At 47.6% G+C, this 18329-nt stretch overlaps 1 protein-coding gene across 1 annotated transcript; it reads right to left on the reverse strand.

The window, feature by feature from the left end:
• Positions 1 to 274: 274 nt before the first annotated feature.
• TBX3 (T-box transcription factor 3) lies at positions 275 to 13202 on the reverse strand. The gene is made up of 7 exons (XM_084648869.1): positions 11850 to 13202; positions 9834 to 10101; positions 8538 to 8684; positions 6325 to 6401; positions 4969 to 5126; positions 3065 to 3741; positions 275 to 1985 (listed from the first exon to the last, which is right to left on the reverse strand). Exons 1-7 carry the CDS (start codon positions 12242 to 12244, stop codon positions 1542 to 1544), a joined length of 2166 nt encoding a protein of 721 aa, XP_084504995.1. The 5' UTR covers positions 12245 to 13202; the 3' UTR covers positions 275 to 1541.
• Positions 13203 to 18329: the final 5127 nt, after the last annotated feature.

Raw genomic sequence — 18329 nt, forward strand, 5'->3', positions numbered from 1 at the left:
ACAATTATATAACACAAAGTATACCTTCATTTCTCTTTTAATCAGGTCCGAGCACCTACCTGACTTTCAAGCCATTAAAAATTCACCCACTCAAACAAAGACAACAGTAAGCAAAACAGTAGTAAAAATCCATTGTGATTTTGACACACTAAGGGAATTGGAAAATAATATCTTTTAGAAAGTAAAGAAAAACCTAAATTCTTCATCTCTCTCACTCTCTTTCTCTCTTTCTCTCTCTCTTTTCCTTTCAAGTCACTGGAGAAGTGTGTTGTCATTTTATTAATTTTTTTTTTGGGGGGGGGGGAATTGTACACTGAGAGTAGCACTTTTAACACTGAAAAACAAGGGTTAACTGCTACAGTGGCACATTTCTTTCATTCTTCTTTAAGTTCATTGATTTTTTTCTTCTTTTTCTTTTGCATTCAGCTCTTTTTTTATATAAAAAAAATCACTTGAGTTTTTGCATGGTGGTGAACCAAAAGAAAAGTGAACACTTTGCACTGGGGTATATTTGGTTGGTTTGTTGGTTTTAGGTGGTATTTTTAAAGGAAGTAAGAACTTGAAAATGACTAAAACAAAACAGAAAAAAAAAACAGCTGCAGTCATATTTACAGAGATATGTACACTGTCAATAAATTAAAGTTTAATTCTGAGTATTCATAATCCACTTATTTACAAGTTATCAAATAATTACATAAATACTTTCTGTCTTAATAATAGTGTCCACTTATTTCTTCTCATTATGTTTAAACCTTGTTATTGCATATACAGTAAAAGAGGGAAAGCTGTAATAAACCTACAGTCAAGCTACAGAGGTTTTTAGGTAAAATATTTTTTTCCCTTTCCAGCTACATTTTGTATTTTTGTTGCTACAAAGGGGAAGGGTGGGAAGAAAGGGGTATGGATCATATTTTTATTTGTTTTTTAATTTTTATCCCTGGGATTTTTGACAAGCATCCAAAAATAAAACAACCCCTCCCCCCCAAAAAGCGGACTACTATGGAACATGCAAAAAGCCATAAGGTGGCTTTGAGACATCACAACAATATGTCAAAAGACACAGCTTCCCTTAATAAAGACTAACAAGAGCTATATTTAATAACCCATCCAAAAAAAAACAATATTGAAAGAACTGATATGCAAGTTACTTACATATTTTTTAGAAAAAAAATCACTTTTCTTACTTTATTTTTTAATCCATATGTTTGTTTGTTTGCTTTACACATTGAAGAAAAGAAATAAACACCACCCACAAAACCACCTTTCTGGCCTACACATGTCATTGATAGCAGCTTTCAAACCAGCTCTTCCACCTCCAGGCCCCCACCCCTTCTCCTTCGCCCATTTCAAGATACGTTTTGCTGATAAGCCAGCGCAGTCCGCAGAAAGCTGGCCTGGGCCATGTGGTTTCCTTCAAACAAAGTGCACTGCGAGCGTGATTTGAAATGAGACAAGAAAGGGGAACCCCACCCCCGTGTTAACACACTCTTCCCCCCTCCCGCCCCGAGAGTGGAAGGGGGTGCAGTGGAGAGGGGACACTATTAAGGAGACCCACTCCTGGATCTGTCTTGCTTGGATTCAAGTCCACTCACGAGACGCTGGATGTTCTGCAGTTCGCTGGTCGCTTCCTTTTCCGAGCAGAGTTTGGGCGACAGGGACACGGAGCCCGAGGAGAGAGTTGAGGACCTGCTGTTGAGTTCTGAGCCCGAGTCCAACGCCACCGAAGCGGGGCTAGCTGCCATGTTGCCAGCTTTGCCCTCCCCTGTGCTGCTGGCCACAGTGGGCAGGGCAGTGGTCAGCAGGCTGCTGCCGTCAGGCAGGGGCACGGGGAGAGAGTAGGGGCTGTACCTCAGGCGAGGGCGGACGGCGCTGAGGAAAGGGTGCCGGTGAACCGAGCTGCCGGCTGCGGAGGAGGCCGCGGCTGCCGCAGCCATGTAGGTGTAGGGGTATGGAAAGAGGCTTCCGAAGGGAGACATGGCCAGGCCCTGCGAAAAGAAAAACAGAAGCAAAGGGGGGGGGGGGGGGGGAACTGTCAGTGATGTTTCACCCTTTGTCCATGTTCCCATGCAGCCCAGAGAGCCGGAGAGAAAACACACCGCTCACTCAGCTCGCCACAAATCATCCCCCCCGGCTGGGGAGATTTGGGGTCTGGTTTATGGAACAGGAGACTCACACACAGGCCTGCATGTCAAAGGCAGAACAGCTGGGAGTGTGAGAACTTACACCCCGAGCAGATCAGGCCAGGGCACAGCCAGACCACGATTTGCAAGCCTGAGTGCCCCGAAGTGGAGTCACTTCAATTCAGTTGGAAACACCTCCCAGGCTTTCCACAAAAGGTGCTGATCACCCATTCAAACCACTGGGCCCAACGCCTCTGAAAATCGGGCCATTTACACAGGAATGCAAGTGCCGAAGTTTAGGCACCCAAAGTTTGGGAACTGTGGGCCTGCAAATAGGAAAGAGAGCATGGTCCTCCATGGAAATTAGGGGAGATCCCCCCCTTTCCTACCCAACTCTACTTTTATTTTACTTTTTAGAGCCCTCCATTTTCTCTCTCATCGCTGACTGATGGGTTTCAACTAGCACCGATCCCCCCCCCCCCCAGATCATCTTTAAAACAAACACATCACAGGTGAGGTTAGTAACGATTACTGGAAGTAAGGACGCCAGAGAGCTTGGAAGGGAACGAGATCTAGATCAAACACCCTGTACACAAGTTTCCCAGGGGGAATAAAAATGAAAGCCTAAAAAATAAAAAAGACAAAGAAACCCCCCGTTTTCTATTCCAGGTTAATTTTATACAACCTGGTGCTTTCAACCTGTTGCAATTTTGTAAAACCGCTCCCTATCGCGGTGCCAGTGGAGGGGTGGTTCTGACTCTGTTCTTAGTTGCACGGGTGTAAATCAGAAGTCAGAACCCAGTGTAAACGGGAAAGGCGAGTCAGACCCCTTGGGTGCCCAGGGAAAGGCAGAGCGCATCGCACCGCCTTGGAGGGAAAGGAATCGCAGCCCAGCAGCACCCCGTGAGCGCCAGGGCTAGCGGAGGGCAGGCCTGGGGGAATACCTGAGAGGCCAGGACGTGCTGTTGGAGATGAAACGGTAGCGCAGCTGCCGACGCCCCAGAAAGTCCTTGAGCCGCTGCTGTGGCCATAACCGTGCTTTCCAGTCCGCTGACCCCGGCCGAGGCCCCGGACACGGTGGCCAGTAAGGGGCCCATGCCAGCGGCCATGCTGGAGAAGGCTCCCCCCATGGCGAACTGACTGGGGTGCAGGAGGAGCGGGTGCCCGCTGCCCAAGGGGTTGAAGAACTGCTGGCCCGCCAAGCCGTGGGGGAAGGCCAGGTTCTGCAGCGGCCCCTGGCTCAGAGGCGCCGGGCTGTCAGTCTGAACCGTGAGCGGGGCGAAGGGCTCCTTGCTCAGCAGCCGGGACTCATCCACCTTCGGGGCGTCCCTGCGGGGGCTTTTGAGTTCCTCGCTGCCCAGGCCTCTGGTGCTGGAGGAGATCGTGGCTGGGCTGTGCCTGGAATCAGGAGGGGCTTTCTCAGTCCGGCTGGGGCCTTCCCTGCTCTTGCCGGCCGCCGAGTCGGTGGAGAAGAAGGGCGCTTTGGCCGGGCTGCCGCCCTTCTCCCGGGGATCTTCCGCCGCCGCCGTGGTGGTGCTGATCTTGCCAGAGTCACTGGCCTCCGGCAGGGGCTGCTCATCTTTGCTCTCGGCGTCGCTCTCCCCCTCGCTGGGGCACAGGTCTGAAAGGCAACGGAGCAAGCGCTATTGCATAATCCTGGCCCTGGCTGCAGACCCCATGTGCCCTGCTAGGCAGCAGCTGTCTCCGCGCTCCCCTGTCCTGGGACTAGGGGGAATATTCCGGGCAAGCCTGAACTAAGAAAATAGCGAATCCTTCCACTCCAATCAGCAGAGGAACAACATATAGGTGTGTATGGGAAACTACCCCAAAGTGAACGTGCCTCGGGCCAGAGCCTTCAGTTACACCGGGGTAAATCCGAATTAGCTGCCACATAAATCTGGATTGGTTGCTCCGGTGAAACTGAGAGCAGGTCCGGCTGTGCATTGTGTGTGTGTACCGAGCAAAATCCTTGTTTTCCTATTCAAATGTAGTTAAACAGAGGATTTAAAAAATAATGTTATGGAATTGTTGTTTGTTTATTTCTAAATCACTTTCTGCAGCTTTCAGACATTTTTTTTCCTGCTTAAAGACAGGAAACCCGTTGCAGGCTTTGAACAAACTCCTTCCCTCCTATCTCCCCACCCCTCCTGGCCCTGCATAAGATTCCTGGGTATTTTATCTCCTAACCTACGTGCAACCTCCAGGTGTTAAGATCTAGTCTGTTTTTCAGATCCCCTCCCACCTCCACCTCTGCACGACTTTAAACCACAAAATAAAATAAAATAAAATAAAATCGGAGGGGAAGGGGGAAGAATTGAAAAAGGAATCCAGTGTCTTGGCCAACACAACAGAAAGCCAAAGGAAGATTTCAAAACCACCGCCGAGAAAAGGGGAAGAAAAAGAAATCCACGGCGATTTTTCTGCAAGAAAGTAGGATTTTATAAAAGGGGCTGGGGAAAGAGCCTGCCTTTAATAACAGATTGAAACATGAATATTAATGTACCGGCTCCAGTTTTGAACTTTTGCCCCGTAGTCTGCCTTTGCTCCCTTGACTCAGAGCTGGCTCCTTTCTGAACCGCAGGGAGGGGGAAGGAGGGGGAAAAGAGATTCAAAACACAGCAACAGAAGAAAAAAAAGTGAGGGAGGGGTGGGGAAGAGAAGCGGATCTGTATATGTAAAGAACCTTCAGCGGATGCATGTTCAAAATCATTTGCTTCGCTGTAGCCAGAAGTTTGGCCAGGAGCGAAACTTTTCCTTCACGCCCAAAAGGAAAAGCAACCCAGAGATGAAGGATAGACACGGTCTCTGGAGTAGGTGCGTGCGGGGAGGTGAGGGGAAGGAACCTCACCTTTCAGATTGGATGTGCCCACCGCAGAGACGGCGGGGGACGAGGACTGAGCGAAGCACTTAAAGGCGGTCTGCTCGCTAGAGGACTCATCAGAGGTCCCGTTCTCCTTCTTCTGCCTCTCGTCATAAGCTCTCATGGACTGCAAGGTCAGCTGCTTTCTGCGGGGACAGCGAGGGAGCAGAACTTCTTCAGAGGGCTTTTGCGCTTTCCCGGGACTCCAGTTAACCTGCTACCTAGCACAACTGCCCTTCTGCACCCCGCTACCTCCACCTTCCCCTCCTGGCTGTGCAGCGGGAGGGGCCACAGAATCTATGTTGCATTAATAACGACTTTGTACATGTCAGATGTTTTCCCCCCGTGTGTTCGGTGGGGATTGGGTCACATTTATGACGGATCAGGGTTCATGGATTGGAAGGAATACATTTTTGCAGGCAGAATTAAAACGCTGCGGGTTGTCTGCTAATGAGAAGAGATTCTTGGAAGCTGTTAGCATCAGTACTTAGCTAGGGCAGAGTATTAAATAAATGAGGAGGAAAAAAATCTTTCCCAAGCGATTAGCTTTTAAAATGTTAGCGTGTTCCTGGGATATCAGGCATCTTAATGGTTGCTAAGATTGCTAGGAAGTGGTTATTTTGCTAGGTACTCTATGTAATCTTTCCCCCAACAATTAACCCGGAGTGAAATCTATTTATATTTAGAGAGAAATTAGAAATAATTTCCGATTTGTGGCTTCCGTGTGGGATTTGTTTTCAATTGATAAAATGCCACCTCCCCAGTCAAATGAAAGGCGTCTCTGTTAGGGCATTAAGACAAGCCTGTTGCCACAGTGAAAATGCTTTGTTTGTTTCTATATAAAATAGGAACTACTCCTACTTTGCAGAAATAAAGTCCTAGACAATTTTATAATCAGGATGCCATCTCTATAAAAGAGATGTATTATATTTTCTCTTCAGTGCAGAAAGGGGATTTTAACACCCCAAGGAAGATACCAATGTATACAATGGCATGTATTTACCCCTGGGCTCTCAAATCTATACTTCATTCCTCCTATTTTCCAGAACCAGCTGCAAACACATGCTTTAATATCCTTGCCTTTTAAGAGAGATTTCTATCCTTGGCCGTATGTCATTCTCTTCTTATGTCACTTCTCATATCAATCCAATGCGATATTGAAAATAAAAGGTAAAAACACAATCGAATCACCCGCAATCTGTTTTGCTTTATGAAACAAACTCTCCTTATTAAATCTGGCTGGGGGAAGGGGCTAGTTCGGAGCAAGCTGGAAGTTATATTGACCTCTGGACATGTTCTAAAGTTGGCAAAAGAGAAAGAAACAGGACAACTTTTCAGGCTTACCTTTTCTCCCTCCTTCCATTCCCGGTGTCGCGAAAACCTTTGGCAAAGGGATTGTTGTCAATTTTTAATTGGGTTATCTAAAGGCGAAAAAAGGCGGGGAGAGGCCACAAAGTCAGGCACCAAAATTTTCAAACTCTCCCCTCTCTCCTGCAATACATACAGCAGGAGGTTTCCTCTTCAAGAAACACACAGCATATAAATCGATACGCGGAGGTGCAAAGATTTTTGGGTTGGCAGGGGCAAGCAGATTACTTGGTGGATCTATACATTTTAATACTCTGGCTTTGCACAGTTCTAAAGACACGTTTGTCTCCTCAGTTACACAGACTGGCTTAGTCGAGTCAATCGCAGAGAATGGCTTGCCACTGAAAATGCCCCGTTTTGCTAATACCGCGCTGGAAGGAATGTAACAAAGTGCACTGCGATCCATTAAAGTTATGCTTCAGTTTAAACTCTTTAAATGCCATAATTAAACCGCAAACGAATCATAGCCACCCCCCTTGCTATACAATAAAGTACTTTATATAGTTACATTGCACAGCGTGTGTTGGGGGGGGAGGGCGAACACAGAGCTGATTTTATTGAAAACGCCTTGTAATGCATCAAGATTTTTTAGATTAAAAAACACTGAGTTACCCTTGAAAACATTTGTTTTCGCTTATCCGCTTTACATTTTAAAGCCTGTTTAAAGAATCGGTGGAGATCTTAAAGAGACACTGGGCAGATTTAAGCCCCCCCCCCCCAAGTTTGCGGAGCGCCTGTAAATACGAGGCGAGGAGTTTACACTAGAAAAATGCACCAAGGGTTTCATTTACAAAATCGGGGAGGTGAGGAGGTGTCAGGGTAAGCGGGGAGGGTGTTTTATTTATGTATTTATTTATTGCAAACCCAACAACCTCCGCTTAGAGAGCAAAGCAGCTCCATAAAGCATAACTTATGCCTTCTGTTTGGATTCCCTGAACTCTGCATGGTGTCTCCTCGGTCTATAAAGTTAAACCCAGGACCCAACGATTGCACGAAACTAACAAAGGTCTGGCTAGGTGAGATGTGGAATGTGGGTTCTGACCTCTCCGGCAAGATCGCTGAGTTAGAGCAGGGGGCGAGGGGCACTTTGCTTCCATTACAATAGGCTTTACACACAATTTCATGGCAATAAGACAAGTACATTTAGTTCTACTCTGCAACGAAGTGACGGCTCCGTTGACGGCTCCAAGCGAGCATTGTTGCTAGCAAGTCCCAGGGCAAAATCTAGCCCCATCTCTCCTGCACACATTTCCCTTCTATTTCCTTACCAAAAAAAGCAGGCTTGCAGAAACAGTGTAAACTCCCCCTCCTTCCCCACAATGACAAATAGCTCTTTAAAATATAATAATTAGGGCGTGAGGAATCTTCCCCCCCAACTTTTAAAATATTCATCTCGTGGGATAATAGAAGGGGGACCTAGAAGGATTACTTATCGCAGAATTCCAGCAACTCAGCCAGGTGCTTTAAATCCAGCACTTTTTAGTTTAACAAAAGAAGTTATAACGTAGAGAAAAAATACAATAAACTCCGCCAGTTTTGGCTCTTTGGTTCCCGAGACCTGTCTCCATTTTCCTAAACTCAGCATTCACCAATCTCCCAAATAGAGCTCCTTGGATGCAACCGATCCCCTGGCAGACGGGAAAGGAGAAGTCTGACGCGCTGCAACTTTGTCCACACTGCCTCTCGTTCAGCCCTTAATGCTTAAACTCTGCTAGAGAGCCTCCCTGATCAGAACCTCCTCCCCCCACCCCCGAATCAATAACAACAGTAATAAAAACACTGCAGGGTAGAAATAATAATAGGAAGTAAAGGTGCGTTCCAGCCTTATCGCCAGTGCTGTCAAAGGAGGTAAACTGGTGCAAAGGCCAAGGGCAATGCAAACTACAACCCTGGCTCTGGCCTGTCTTTCTGAACACCGATCGGATTGAGTCCCTCCTGCTCCCCTATGTTACTCGTATTTAATCCACACCGAAAACACAGATACCCTCCCTCACGTGCACACTCAGTGTAAACCCTCCCGTTTAAAATAACATTTCCAAGGCAAACTGGATACGCGATATTAGCAGCCTTGTTTGCACTACAAAAAAAAAAAGAGTGACAGACTTCCTGATTTTTAAATCAACAATGCACCAGAAAAGCTTTATTAAAAGCCAAAGCACTTAAAACGAATCCCTCCCGAATCGCCTTACCTTATCGTTCTGGTATGCGGTCACAGCGATGAATTCAGTTTCAGGAAATACATAGGTCCTGAATGTACTGTAGGGCAGCTTGAGTATGTCGTTGGCTCGGACAATATGGAACCTCGGTTGGTATTTGTGCATGGAGTTTAAAATTGTCTGCAATTGCACGGGAGGAGGGACACGATCAGACACAAAAACAACAACAACAACCACCGGATTTACAAGAGTGATCAGCTGGGAGGGTGAATTTGTTCCCTCTCCATTCCCCACACCACCTTACAGTCCCCCACACGTTGACAGCTATACACTTCAGTTTTCAATTAATACACATCTCTCTGTGAATTTTGAAATCGACCAACATTTTGGCAGCAGATGGGGGAGGGGGAAGAATCGTTTGCGATAAGGACAACATGTATTTTAATTTAAAAAACAATCCAGGGCCTTAGTTGTAACTAATTGACGGTCCCAATCCACTTAAGGCCTTCTGCGAAGAGCAAAAATGTATCATCTAATCAAATCACAGCCAGCAAATGCAATCTTCACAACATTAGAGATTTCCCATCTCCCTGCTCCTTTGCAGAGTCTTCCCAAGGAGAGAGAGAGAACCCTAGAAGATCATTTAACTTCTTTTAGCACTTATCAGCCTATTTGTTTGATTTAATTATTAAGTTAGTTTTTATCACTGCACACCCAGTAAATGTAATGGAGTGGGTAGAAATGAATGGGCCCCTTGACCTCTCATTCTTGTGTCTGTTTATTTTCTCTCTGACTTGCATTATCCTATCTTGATGAATATATATTTAAATGTTTGCATTCCCGGGCATTTAAACCACCCTTTATACACATACCCATATAATTCCCTACAGTAAAAATGCGATCCTCTCTATTTTAAAGCCAATATTGCTCCAGTGAGTTTCTAGATGTACCAAGATTGAAATTACTATATTCATCAAAAGGAAAATAAATTAGTTGCATTATAGGCTGGACACGTGGGTGTTACAGAGGAGGGTTATTCATTTATTTATTATTGCCACAAATCTATTCTTTAGCGAATTAAAATCAATGCAAACGCTTCTCTCTCTTTTCTTTCTCTCTCTCTCTCTCTCTCTCTTTTTTTTTTTTTTTTTTTTTTTTGCCTCTTTGCAACCCCCTCTCGCAATATTCCAACTCTGCAAGACTATGTAGTTTGCCATGGGCTGCACCTTCTTTGAAAACTCAGTGGCTCTGGTTCTGTTGCAAATTGTGGGTGGGAGGGAAGGAGTGAAAGAAAAAGTAAGAGAGGGATCAAAAGGAAAAGGAACTTACAAATCCATGCTTGTCAGAAATATTGTTAGTCAGTTTAAGTTTGTGGAAAGTGACGACTTTGGACATCCATTGTTCTCCCGTAGCCGGACTGTCCGGGTGGATGTACATTCTCTTTGGCATTTCAGGATCAGCTTTGCCGGCTACCATCCACCGGGAATTATGGAATTTATATCTACAATCATCAGCCGCCACAATATCCATCAATAAAATGTACTTGGCCTTTTTATCCAGCCCAGTGCATCTCACTTTAAATGGAGGAAACATTCTCCTAGGGATAGAGAGGAACAGGAAGAGAGAGAAAAAGACAAGATAAAAAAAACCCATACAAGCAAACAAACAAAACCCTACATGAGTAAACTCCTATATCCCAGTGCCATTTCAGCCAGTAATTTCATGTCTCAATAGAAAAAGGCCCTGAAATAAACACGATGTATTCCCCACACACACACACACACACAGAGAAAGTTGTTTTTTTTTCAATCGCTTAGAGGTTTCAAGAGAAAATTCTTTCTCGAAAAAGCACGTACTGAGGATGTGTATATTTCCCTACAATCGCCACAACATTCCCCGCCCTCCACTCACAAACTTCAAAGCCTGACATCTCAGTTGGATCTTGAAGCCATTTGTATTTATTTGATTTTATTTCCCTGAGTGCTACACAAAGAGACATGGGAAGCCATTGGTTAACTGTGTAAATGTTCTGCATGTTTAGGAGTCAGTCCATTAGCTGTCGGGGCGAAACAAGATTTCTGCTGGGGCCGGGAAAGAGCCACAATGTTGTACGTAAGTGTGAAATTCAGAATCCAATCATATCTCAATGTAGGGGAACATATCTGAGCAGGGCTCCTTGCAAACCACATTCCCCTATGCTCCTAAGTCCAGTTGTAAAGTGCAACAGGATACCACAAATTTGCTGTTTATTATGCCGAGTGGTTGGCATTCAGCAATCTTCACTTAAAAGGAAACACATGACTTTGCAACAAATAAGAAGTATCTAATACTCTTCAATCTTTCCTGCAAAAGTTTGGCCACAGAAAAATGGGGGAGGCGGTAATGTCTATAGGGGCAATTTTCTCCAGCTCTCAGTTCTTTTGTGGCTGTACAATCTACAAGCCATGCAATAAAAAAACCCTATAACGTAAATATTACTATTATAAGCATTATAGGATTACTTTTCAGGAATGGTTCGTTAAGAATTATTTGCTCTTACAGATTGCAAATGAATTAGCAGTGTTTATAATAAAATACAATTAAGTACTATTAATTGTGTATATATGTATGTATATATCTAACGCATATGCGTGTTATTAGTATACACATTATATAATACACATATAGCATACCCACATTCATACTTAATATACGTCTGTGTGTACACTCAGAAATGAAGGAATTAGATAGATAGATAGATAGATAGATAGATAGATAGATAGATAGATAGATAGATAGATAGATACCAAAATTGCTGGCAAATTTTGTGGACAGAAACCTATAACTATGCATTGTGTGTAAGATTAATGTTTCTTTTTTATCAGTTTATGTATTTCCAGACACCATTAGTCAGCACAAATGCTTGCATAGATCACAGTAGAAGCACAGATTCATAAGGAAGCAACTGGAAAAGAGAAGTCATTTCATCTAACACTACTATATTTACTTCAACAGCAGAATTATGCCCCCTTTTCCGGTTATGAAAGACAACATGCAGTAAGGCAGAAATCAAGCCAGCTAAAATCCTAACCAAAATTATTTTTTTCTCTTCTAATATTCTACAGTCACACTAAGCTGTTGTCTCACACACGTGTGTATATAGACACACATATTCACACACAGACACACTCCGCATCCACTATTGGCGATTCAGAAGCTGAACAGGGCCCTGAAGCGCAGTCACTTCAGCTGTCTGAAAGTTTTCATCATTCCAGATGAAACAAGTTTTCTGGAGGAAGTCGTTGGCTTGCTTTGGCACTGCATTGTGGGGTCGAGGGGAATACAGAGCGAAACACACAGACCTACCTTCCTGATTTAGTGATCACCATTTCTGTGCCCCTTTTGTGGAATTGTTCCCAAAGTTCTTTGGCTTCCAGATGCACTTTGGGGTCATCTTCCACCTCTTCCTCTGGCTCCAGGGTTTTTAGAGGCCTCAGATGAGCTGCCGCCTGGTGACCCAGGGAAGAAAAGGGAATGCCAGTCTCAGCCGCCCCGACTAATTGATCCATAATCGGTTTGGCCAGAGCCCCGGGAAGGGAGAGGGCAGCCGCCCCATTGGGAGGCAAGGCAAGCGCCGGGAAGAATGGAGGTTGGTGTCCCAGTACTGCGCTCATGGCAAAGTCCGGTGCTCGGTGAGGTAAAAAGGGATGATAAGCCATGCTTGTCCCAGGGATTACTGGATCTCTCATCGGTATACTCATCCACTCCCCCCGGATCTTCCTACTGCTGGAGGAGCCCTGGAGTGGTTTCTAACAGTACATCATGGGGGAAAAAAATCACCCCAAATAGGGTGTGTGTGGGGGGGAGATCTATAGACACAGAGTACATGAAACAAGAAAAACTCTACACACTGCAAGTGGCCCAGTCAGGAGACATAATCACTCCGGACAGCTTCTCCTTGTGGCGGCTGCTGATTAGTGTGGCTTTTTTTCCCCCCTGAGTGGAAGTTCTTGCATGCAATTTCAAAGGATGTAGAAGAAGAAGAAGAAAATCCAAGGATGTCGCTGCTGTTGATGGGGGTCTCCGCCGAGGACGCGGGCGCTCCTGGAGCCTGTGTGTGTTTTATTTCCCTCTCTCTTCCTCTCCGTGCGTTGCAGAGGTTGAGGGCTCGAAGACGGGTTTTCTCTCTGTGGTTTGTTTTCTTGTTGCGGTGTGTGGGTTCCTTCCCTCCACCCTCCCTTGCACAGAACAGAGCCTGGGAAGGGAAGGGAAAGGGGGGGGGGCGGAGATAGAAAAACAAACAAAACTCCCCACAAAACAGAAAAGGACCCCGGCTTGATCACCCTTGTAGCAAGCAGCAGCTACAAAATTTGCAGTGAAATCTCGCTTCCGTTTCCCCCCCCTCCCCCGCAGAGCCTTCGGAAGGAGCCCTGATTCCAAGAAGGATCTCTTCTTCTTTCCTTTCCTTTCCCCACTTCCCTTCTCTCTCTCTCTCCCTGCCTTTTTTATTTGGAATTACACCCTTGTCTCCGCTCCAGCACGCTCCAGCAGAGGGGAGAGAGAGAGAGACTTTCAGCTCCAAGAATTCCCTGTGAGCTCTGCTGCCCTTGCCCCGGATTGTCTGGATGGGTTATGGGCCGCAGGGGAGCTGGAGCCTAGTTGATTGGCTCTTTGACGCTTTCGGACCAATTGTGTGGCTCCATAGGCGTGGTTTTGACAGGTCGGGTGGGGGGGACAGAGCCGAGTTATAAAAAGAAGGTGTCGGAAACTGTAACGCCGCAGCGAAGCATCACTACTACTCCATGGCGTGTGAATATGTCAACATGATCAGAGGGGAGGGCGCAGCAGCCACTGGGGAGCGAGCGAGAGAACCGCCTCTAGGTGGCTTCTCCGAGACGAAATCGCCCCCTAACCCTGCTCGAGCTGCTCCAGCCCTAGAGGAGGCGGGGAGGGGGGGGGGGGGGGCTGGGAAAGGCTCGCCTCTCCCTGGAACAGTGCAGGGCTCCGCTTCTCCTTCCCTTTGGCCAGATCTAGGGCTGGCCAGCGCTGGGCATTTTCATTTTCGACTTAGCAACCGCCTGGCTCAGCGGGGTTTGCATCGCCTCGCCGCCTCGCAGGACAATAGCCAGGGCAGCCGCTAAGGGGTGTGTGTGTGTGGGGGGGGGGGGGGGGGCTTGGAGCCGCGCTTACCCTGCCATGGGAGCGGCACCTTAGTTCTGCCATCCGGGGGTGCGCGATTTGCGGCTGGTGAACGGGCCTTAATGAATCGAGTCTCTAGGGGCTTGAGATTGTTGTCCCCCGTCCCTGGTTTGAAGTGCAGGGGATAAGGTACCCCAGGACCTACACGTTACTCTCCGCCCCGTGCTAGCTTCTACCTTGTGCACACCTTGGAGTCGAGTCTACGGGACACATACAGGGAGTGGCTATAGGCCAGAAACACGCGAGTACCGGGGTCAGACCCAGGGATATAGACTATTCTACACCATAGACATGTCATGCTGGATCCAGTCGAACGCAGGGTACGTTACCGATGCACACGGTGGATGCATTGTCTCGAGAGGCAACCGCTGTTACACGTGTGTGGAAGGAACAGGGGGCTCCCCCCCCAATGAAGTCTGCGCTCACGCCGCCTAGAGAGGCTCACTCGGAAGGCGAAAGTGTCTCAAGGCCTGGCTCTTGTTCTAAATCCTTTTATCCCTCTGTCACCAAGTCTTGGGGGGGGGGGGTGATATCTGACTCAGGGATCGCCTTTACCATATGCAGCCTCGCGCTCCCTGCTCTTTTCTTCACCCGCGTTTTATCCGCACAGAAATCGGGGGGGGGGTGTTAATTCTTCTTCTTCTTCTTCTTCTTCTTCTTCTTCTTCTTCTTCTTCTTCAGCAAACCTTGAAATCTTGCTCTCCGGCCTCTGATGTGGCTGAGTCCTTGTCCCAGTGGCTTCTAGGGGAGACTGGGGAATGGGGGGGGGGGTTAGTTTTTTTTAAGCAGTGGATTGTGCTAGCAGTTCATGCTGGCGCCGAATGGGTTACTCTTTAGCCCAGCGCCTTCCCACCCCTCCTTCTCCAGATGGGTGCGCAGGGAGAAGACGGGAAGTGCAGTGCAATTCTCCGTGCTCTTTGGGGCTGGGAATTTGGTGGGGGTTGGAGAGGACGAGCCCGGAATAAAGCACAATCAGGCCTTTCCTGGAGTACCCCAAACGCCTGATGACTTCAATGGGTTGTTAAGGAATGCAGGATCGGGCCCCAGCTAACATACCCGTTCTGTGTCCTTCCACCCCCTCTGTGTTACTTTAGGAAGATCAGAGCTGAGCTGGCTTTGCCTTGGCAGTTTATGTTCCTTTGGGAATGACAATGCATACATGCAAGTCATATCTTGCGGATGGGGCTCGTGTGAGAGAGAGACAGAGCAGAAAATATGTGGAGTGGAGTTTGAGTGTGGCTGTGGGAGGGGGGGATGGAGCATGTGTGTGTCAGTGGGGGTGGGAGGGAGGAAATGAGCAGCCAGAGAAATCATACAGATGTACAAGCTGGGGTGGAGAATGTCACATTTTTGGGAGGGATCCCCCCCTCACACACACACTCCGCTTACAGAAAGGGAAATAAATGCTGGGAGCAAAGCAGAGAGGGAGAGAGAGCCGGCAGTGGCATTGTGGCCTAAATGCATGTAGATAGCAGCGGAACATCTAAAGTGATTAGCTCTTCTAACGTTGCATTTTTGACGCACATGGTTAAGAGCGCTTGGCGCCAGCCTGGTGAAATCCCTGTAGTAACCAGCGTCTAGGATCGCTTTGCATTCACCAAAATATCTCCCCTTCAGTCTCAGGCGGGGGGGCGGAGGGGGAGCAGGGACTAGGCCTTCAAAGGCGATGCTGGTGGATGGGGGGGGAGGGGAGTCAGGAGAGAGAGAGAGAGAAGAGTCGCATTTTTAAAGAACCCAAACGCTTGGATCCTCTAGTGATTCTGTGGGCTAGCTAATCCCCTTGGTTATAGTTTTCAGCTAGTTATGGCAGACAGAGGGAGAGAAAGCGATTGCGGATCCTTCCTCCAACCCCTGCTAGAAATCCGTGATTCCGTGTCATTCATTCCGTCTCCTGCCCATCACAACCTGAAAATCACAATGAGGATGAGGCTAATAAAATAAAGAATAGAACAATCAAAATAAGCAAATCCCTGCTCTGTAAAACTGTTTGGTACATTAAAAGTTTCCAGAAATCCAGGAGCTGTTTAAAAGCAACCCCCATGAGTTCTCCAGTGACCGAAAGGGTGTTTGCACGCCGTTGTCTGGTTGTGTTTCTGAAGTGTGCCTCTCTGAGTATAGATATACACTTCTAGCTATATAGGGGTGTGTGTATTTGTATATACATTTCCGTGTGTGCATGCAGAGGAATAAACACGTCATGCATACACCCAAAGAATGATCTGCACATTCACACAGGAGATAATTGTGGGTTTGGGTTTAGTTTTTAAAAGTTTCAGTGCAGAACTGCATACTTAACCCCCTTGGAGTAACGTCGCCTATAAATCCACCACCCCTGCTAGGGAAAACAAAGGTAGCGGCTGAAAGAAAGAAGTTCATTTATATTTTTCCACGCAGACCCTCCCTCTGCAAAATGCCCCCCCTCCCCTCCAGCCCTCCATTTACTAGGCACGGAAAATGTTTGTGGATTATGATTTCCAATCGCATCGTCTTGCTAATGGTGTACAAACTTCCGCCAATTATGAGTGACCTCCCAGACGAAGCCCCCCGGAGACTCCTATTATGAAGGGATGCTGCACTAATCTAGGATCAAAAGCAGGAAGGTGCGAACTCCCTTTGTCTCTCCTCGGCCGCCTCATTCCCTCTCCTGTGTGTGATAAATCTACACTGGCGCCGACTGCGCGCTGGATGATTAATTTGCAAGCAAACAAAAGGGACCTGATGGCCAGCCATGTTAGTTAAATATTGGCCAGCGCTTCCAGCTACTTGTTAGCCCCTTTCTTGCAAGGCAAGCAACAGGGTCGAGCGCCCTCACAAAAGCAAAGGGCGAAGCGCCCGGCCAGGGAAGGGGAGCAGGGCCAGAAAGGTCGGGAACCTGGGCTGAGCAGAAGCAGAGCCGATAAGGTGGCGAGATAAGGGTGGCTTTTCCCTGCCTTGTTTGAAGCCCGGGGACGAAGCATGTTGGACGCTATCTTGCTCTTCAAAGAGGCATTGAGATGTTTTCTGTCTCTTGGAGGAGTGGTTAGGCCAGGGCCCCCTCTAATCTTTTAACACAAGGGCTGTGATAGTGAAGGCTGCAATCAAATAAATAAATAACACGGTGGTACCTTCCCTGTCCCCTCTGACCCTGAGCCGATCAAACGCTCCCCGACGGTTTCATTCACGAGAACTTTGCCTTAGCTCCACTCAGGTCAGGCTTTTCGGTCCTCTCTTGACACATACCCTGAAGAGGCTGCGGCATGCCAGCCGAGCGGTTAGCTCCGGCCTTGGGGACACTCGTTCTGCGTCCCCTTTCCACGCCAATCATCCATTTTAAGCCTACCTGCCTGCGTGCGCCAGCTCTTGCGCGCTCTGCGGACACCAGGTTGTTTGTTGGTGTAGGAGAGTGTGCGCTGCGCGCGTGTACGCGCAGTGTGGGTGCCCGCCCGCTCGCGCTAGGCATCTGTAGATTTCTACGCGCCCTGTGTCTGCGGGCGCACTATGATTGTGGGCATGATGTACACGGATCTTTGTGTGCGCGCGTTATGCAGGTGTGTGTACTAAGTAGGTGTATATATATATATACGCGCGCACGTGTGTGTGTATCATTGCTCCATATACGTGTGCATTATGTATCTGTGTGTATCGTGCAGCCGTGTGTCTGTGGAGGTCCCTTTGGGTGTGGTGCCTGTGGTTGGATCTGTATGTATTTCTAAGTGGATGTGAGTCTGCCTGTGCGTTGCGCATATGTTGTTTAGATGTTTATCTGTGGGGATCTCTGCGTGCGTTTACCTGCCCGTGTGAAGCTGTGCTTGTGTGTTTGTGCATCAGAGGGGCGCGGGGAGGGTTGTGACTGTGCGCCTGGGCACGTGGTTGTGTGTGGAAATATGTACGTACCCCATGTGCACGGCGCTGCTGCCTTTCCTTCCACCCACTCCTCCTCCCCCGCGGGGCCCTCGCTCATGTCTGACGCGCTTTGAAGGAGCCAGAGCCTTGGTGGCCGACCACGGTTTATCTCAAATAAAACGGAGTGGGCGAGTTTGCTTTGGCACGTTTGCTGTAAATATTCTCCCTCGCACGTGTGAGGTCTGGCGAGCCCTGATTACATGCTCATTCCTACTTAAACTTTCACCCCCTTTCGCAGGCCCTTTCGCTTCAGCAGAAGGTGTCACTAAATAGGAAGCGGTGTTGACACAACTGCATCCTCGCTTCTCATTGAAGGGCTCAGTCCTAATTAAGCAGGTTCCTTAGGGGGTTAGTCAATATGCTCGGACTAAATAAACTTTTACTGGGGAGGGGGAATTGCTCGCGCTCTCTCGCTCCTATCAAGACCTTATTTTAGTTGCCAGCACCATTTAACACTCCCCTTAGGCCAAAGCTTTCCAGCCGGGGTTGCCTAAAGGTAGACCCCCACAAAACCCAGCACCTTTAAAACCCCAGCCACTTCCATGGAAGATGCCTAAATATGGGTTTTAGGAGCCTATCTGTAAGCACCCAGGGCTCAGAATGGTGCTCTGGGGTTTTTAGCAGGTTGCTGTGTGGTTGGCTGAATTGTCTTATCTGCTTAGAATGTCACACTTGCAAGAAAAGCACTAGCTCGAGGGTTCCACTTGAAGCTGACCAAGAGACCCTCAATGCACCACCCCTTACGTTCCTGGAGGTGCCGGAGAG

Source organism: Lepidochelys olivacea (assembly GCF_965140295.1).
Source record: "Lepidochelys olivacea isolate rLepOli2 genome assembly, chromosome: 15".
Classification (NCBI taxonomy): Eukaryota; Metazoa; Chordata; order Testudines; family Cheloniidae; genus Lepidochelys; species Lepidochelys olivacea.

Bases quoted from the DNA above. Each gene is read 5' to 3' on its own strand.
- TBX3 (XM_084648869.1), bottom strand. From the start codon at position 12,244: ATGAGTATACCGATGAGAGATCCAGTAATCCCTGGGACAAGCATGGCT. The intron at 6,402-8,537 runs GTAAGGCGATTC...TTTCGCCTTTAG, and splicing joins CCGCATACCAGAACGATAAG to ATAACCCAATTAAAAATTGA. The intron at 1,986-3,064 runs GTATTCCCCCAG...TTCTTTTCGCAG, and splicing joins AGCACGTCCTGGCCTCTCAG to GGCCTGGCCATGTCTCCCTT.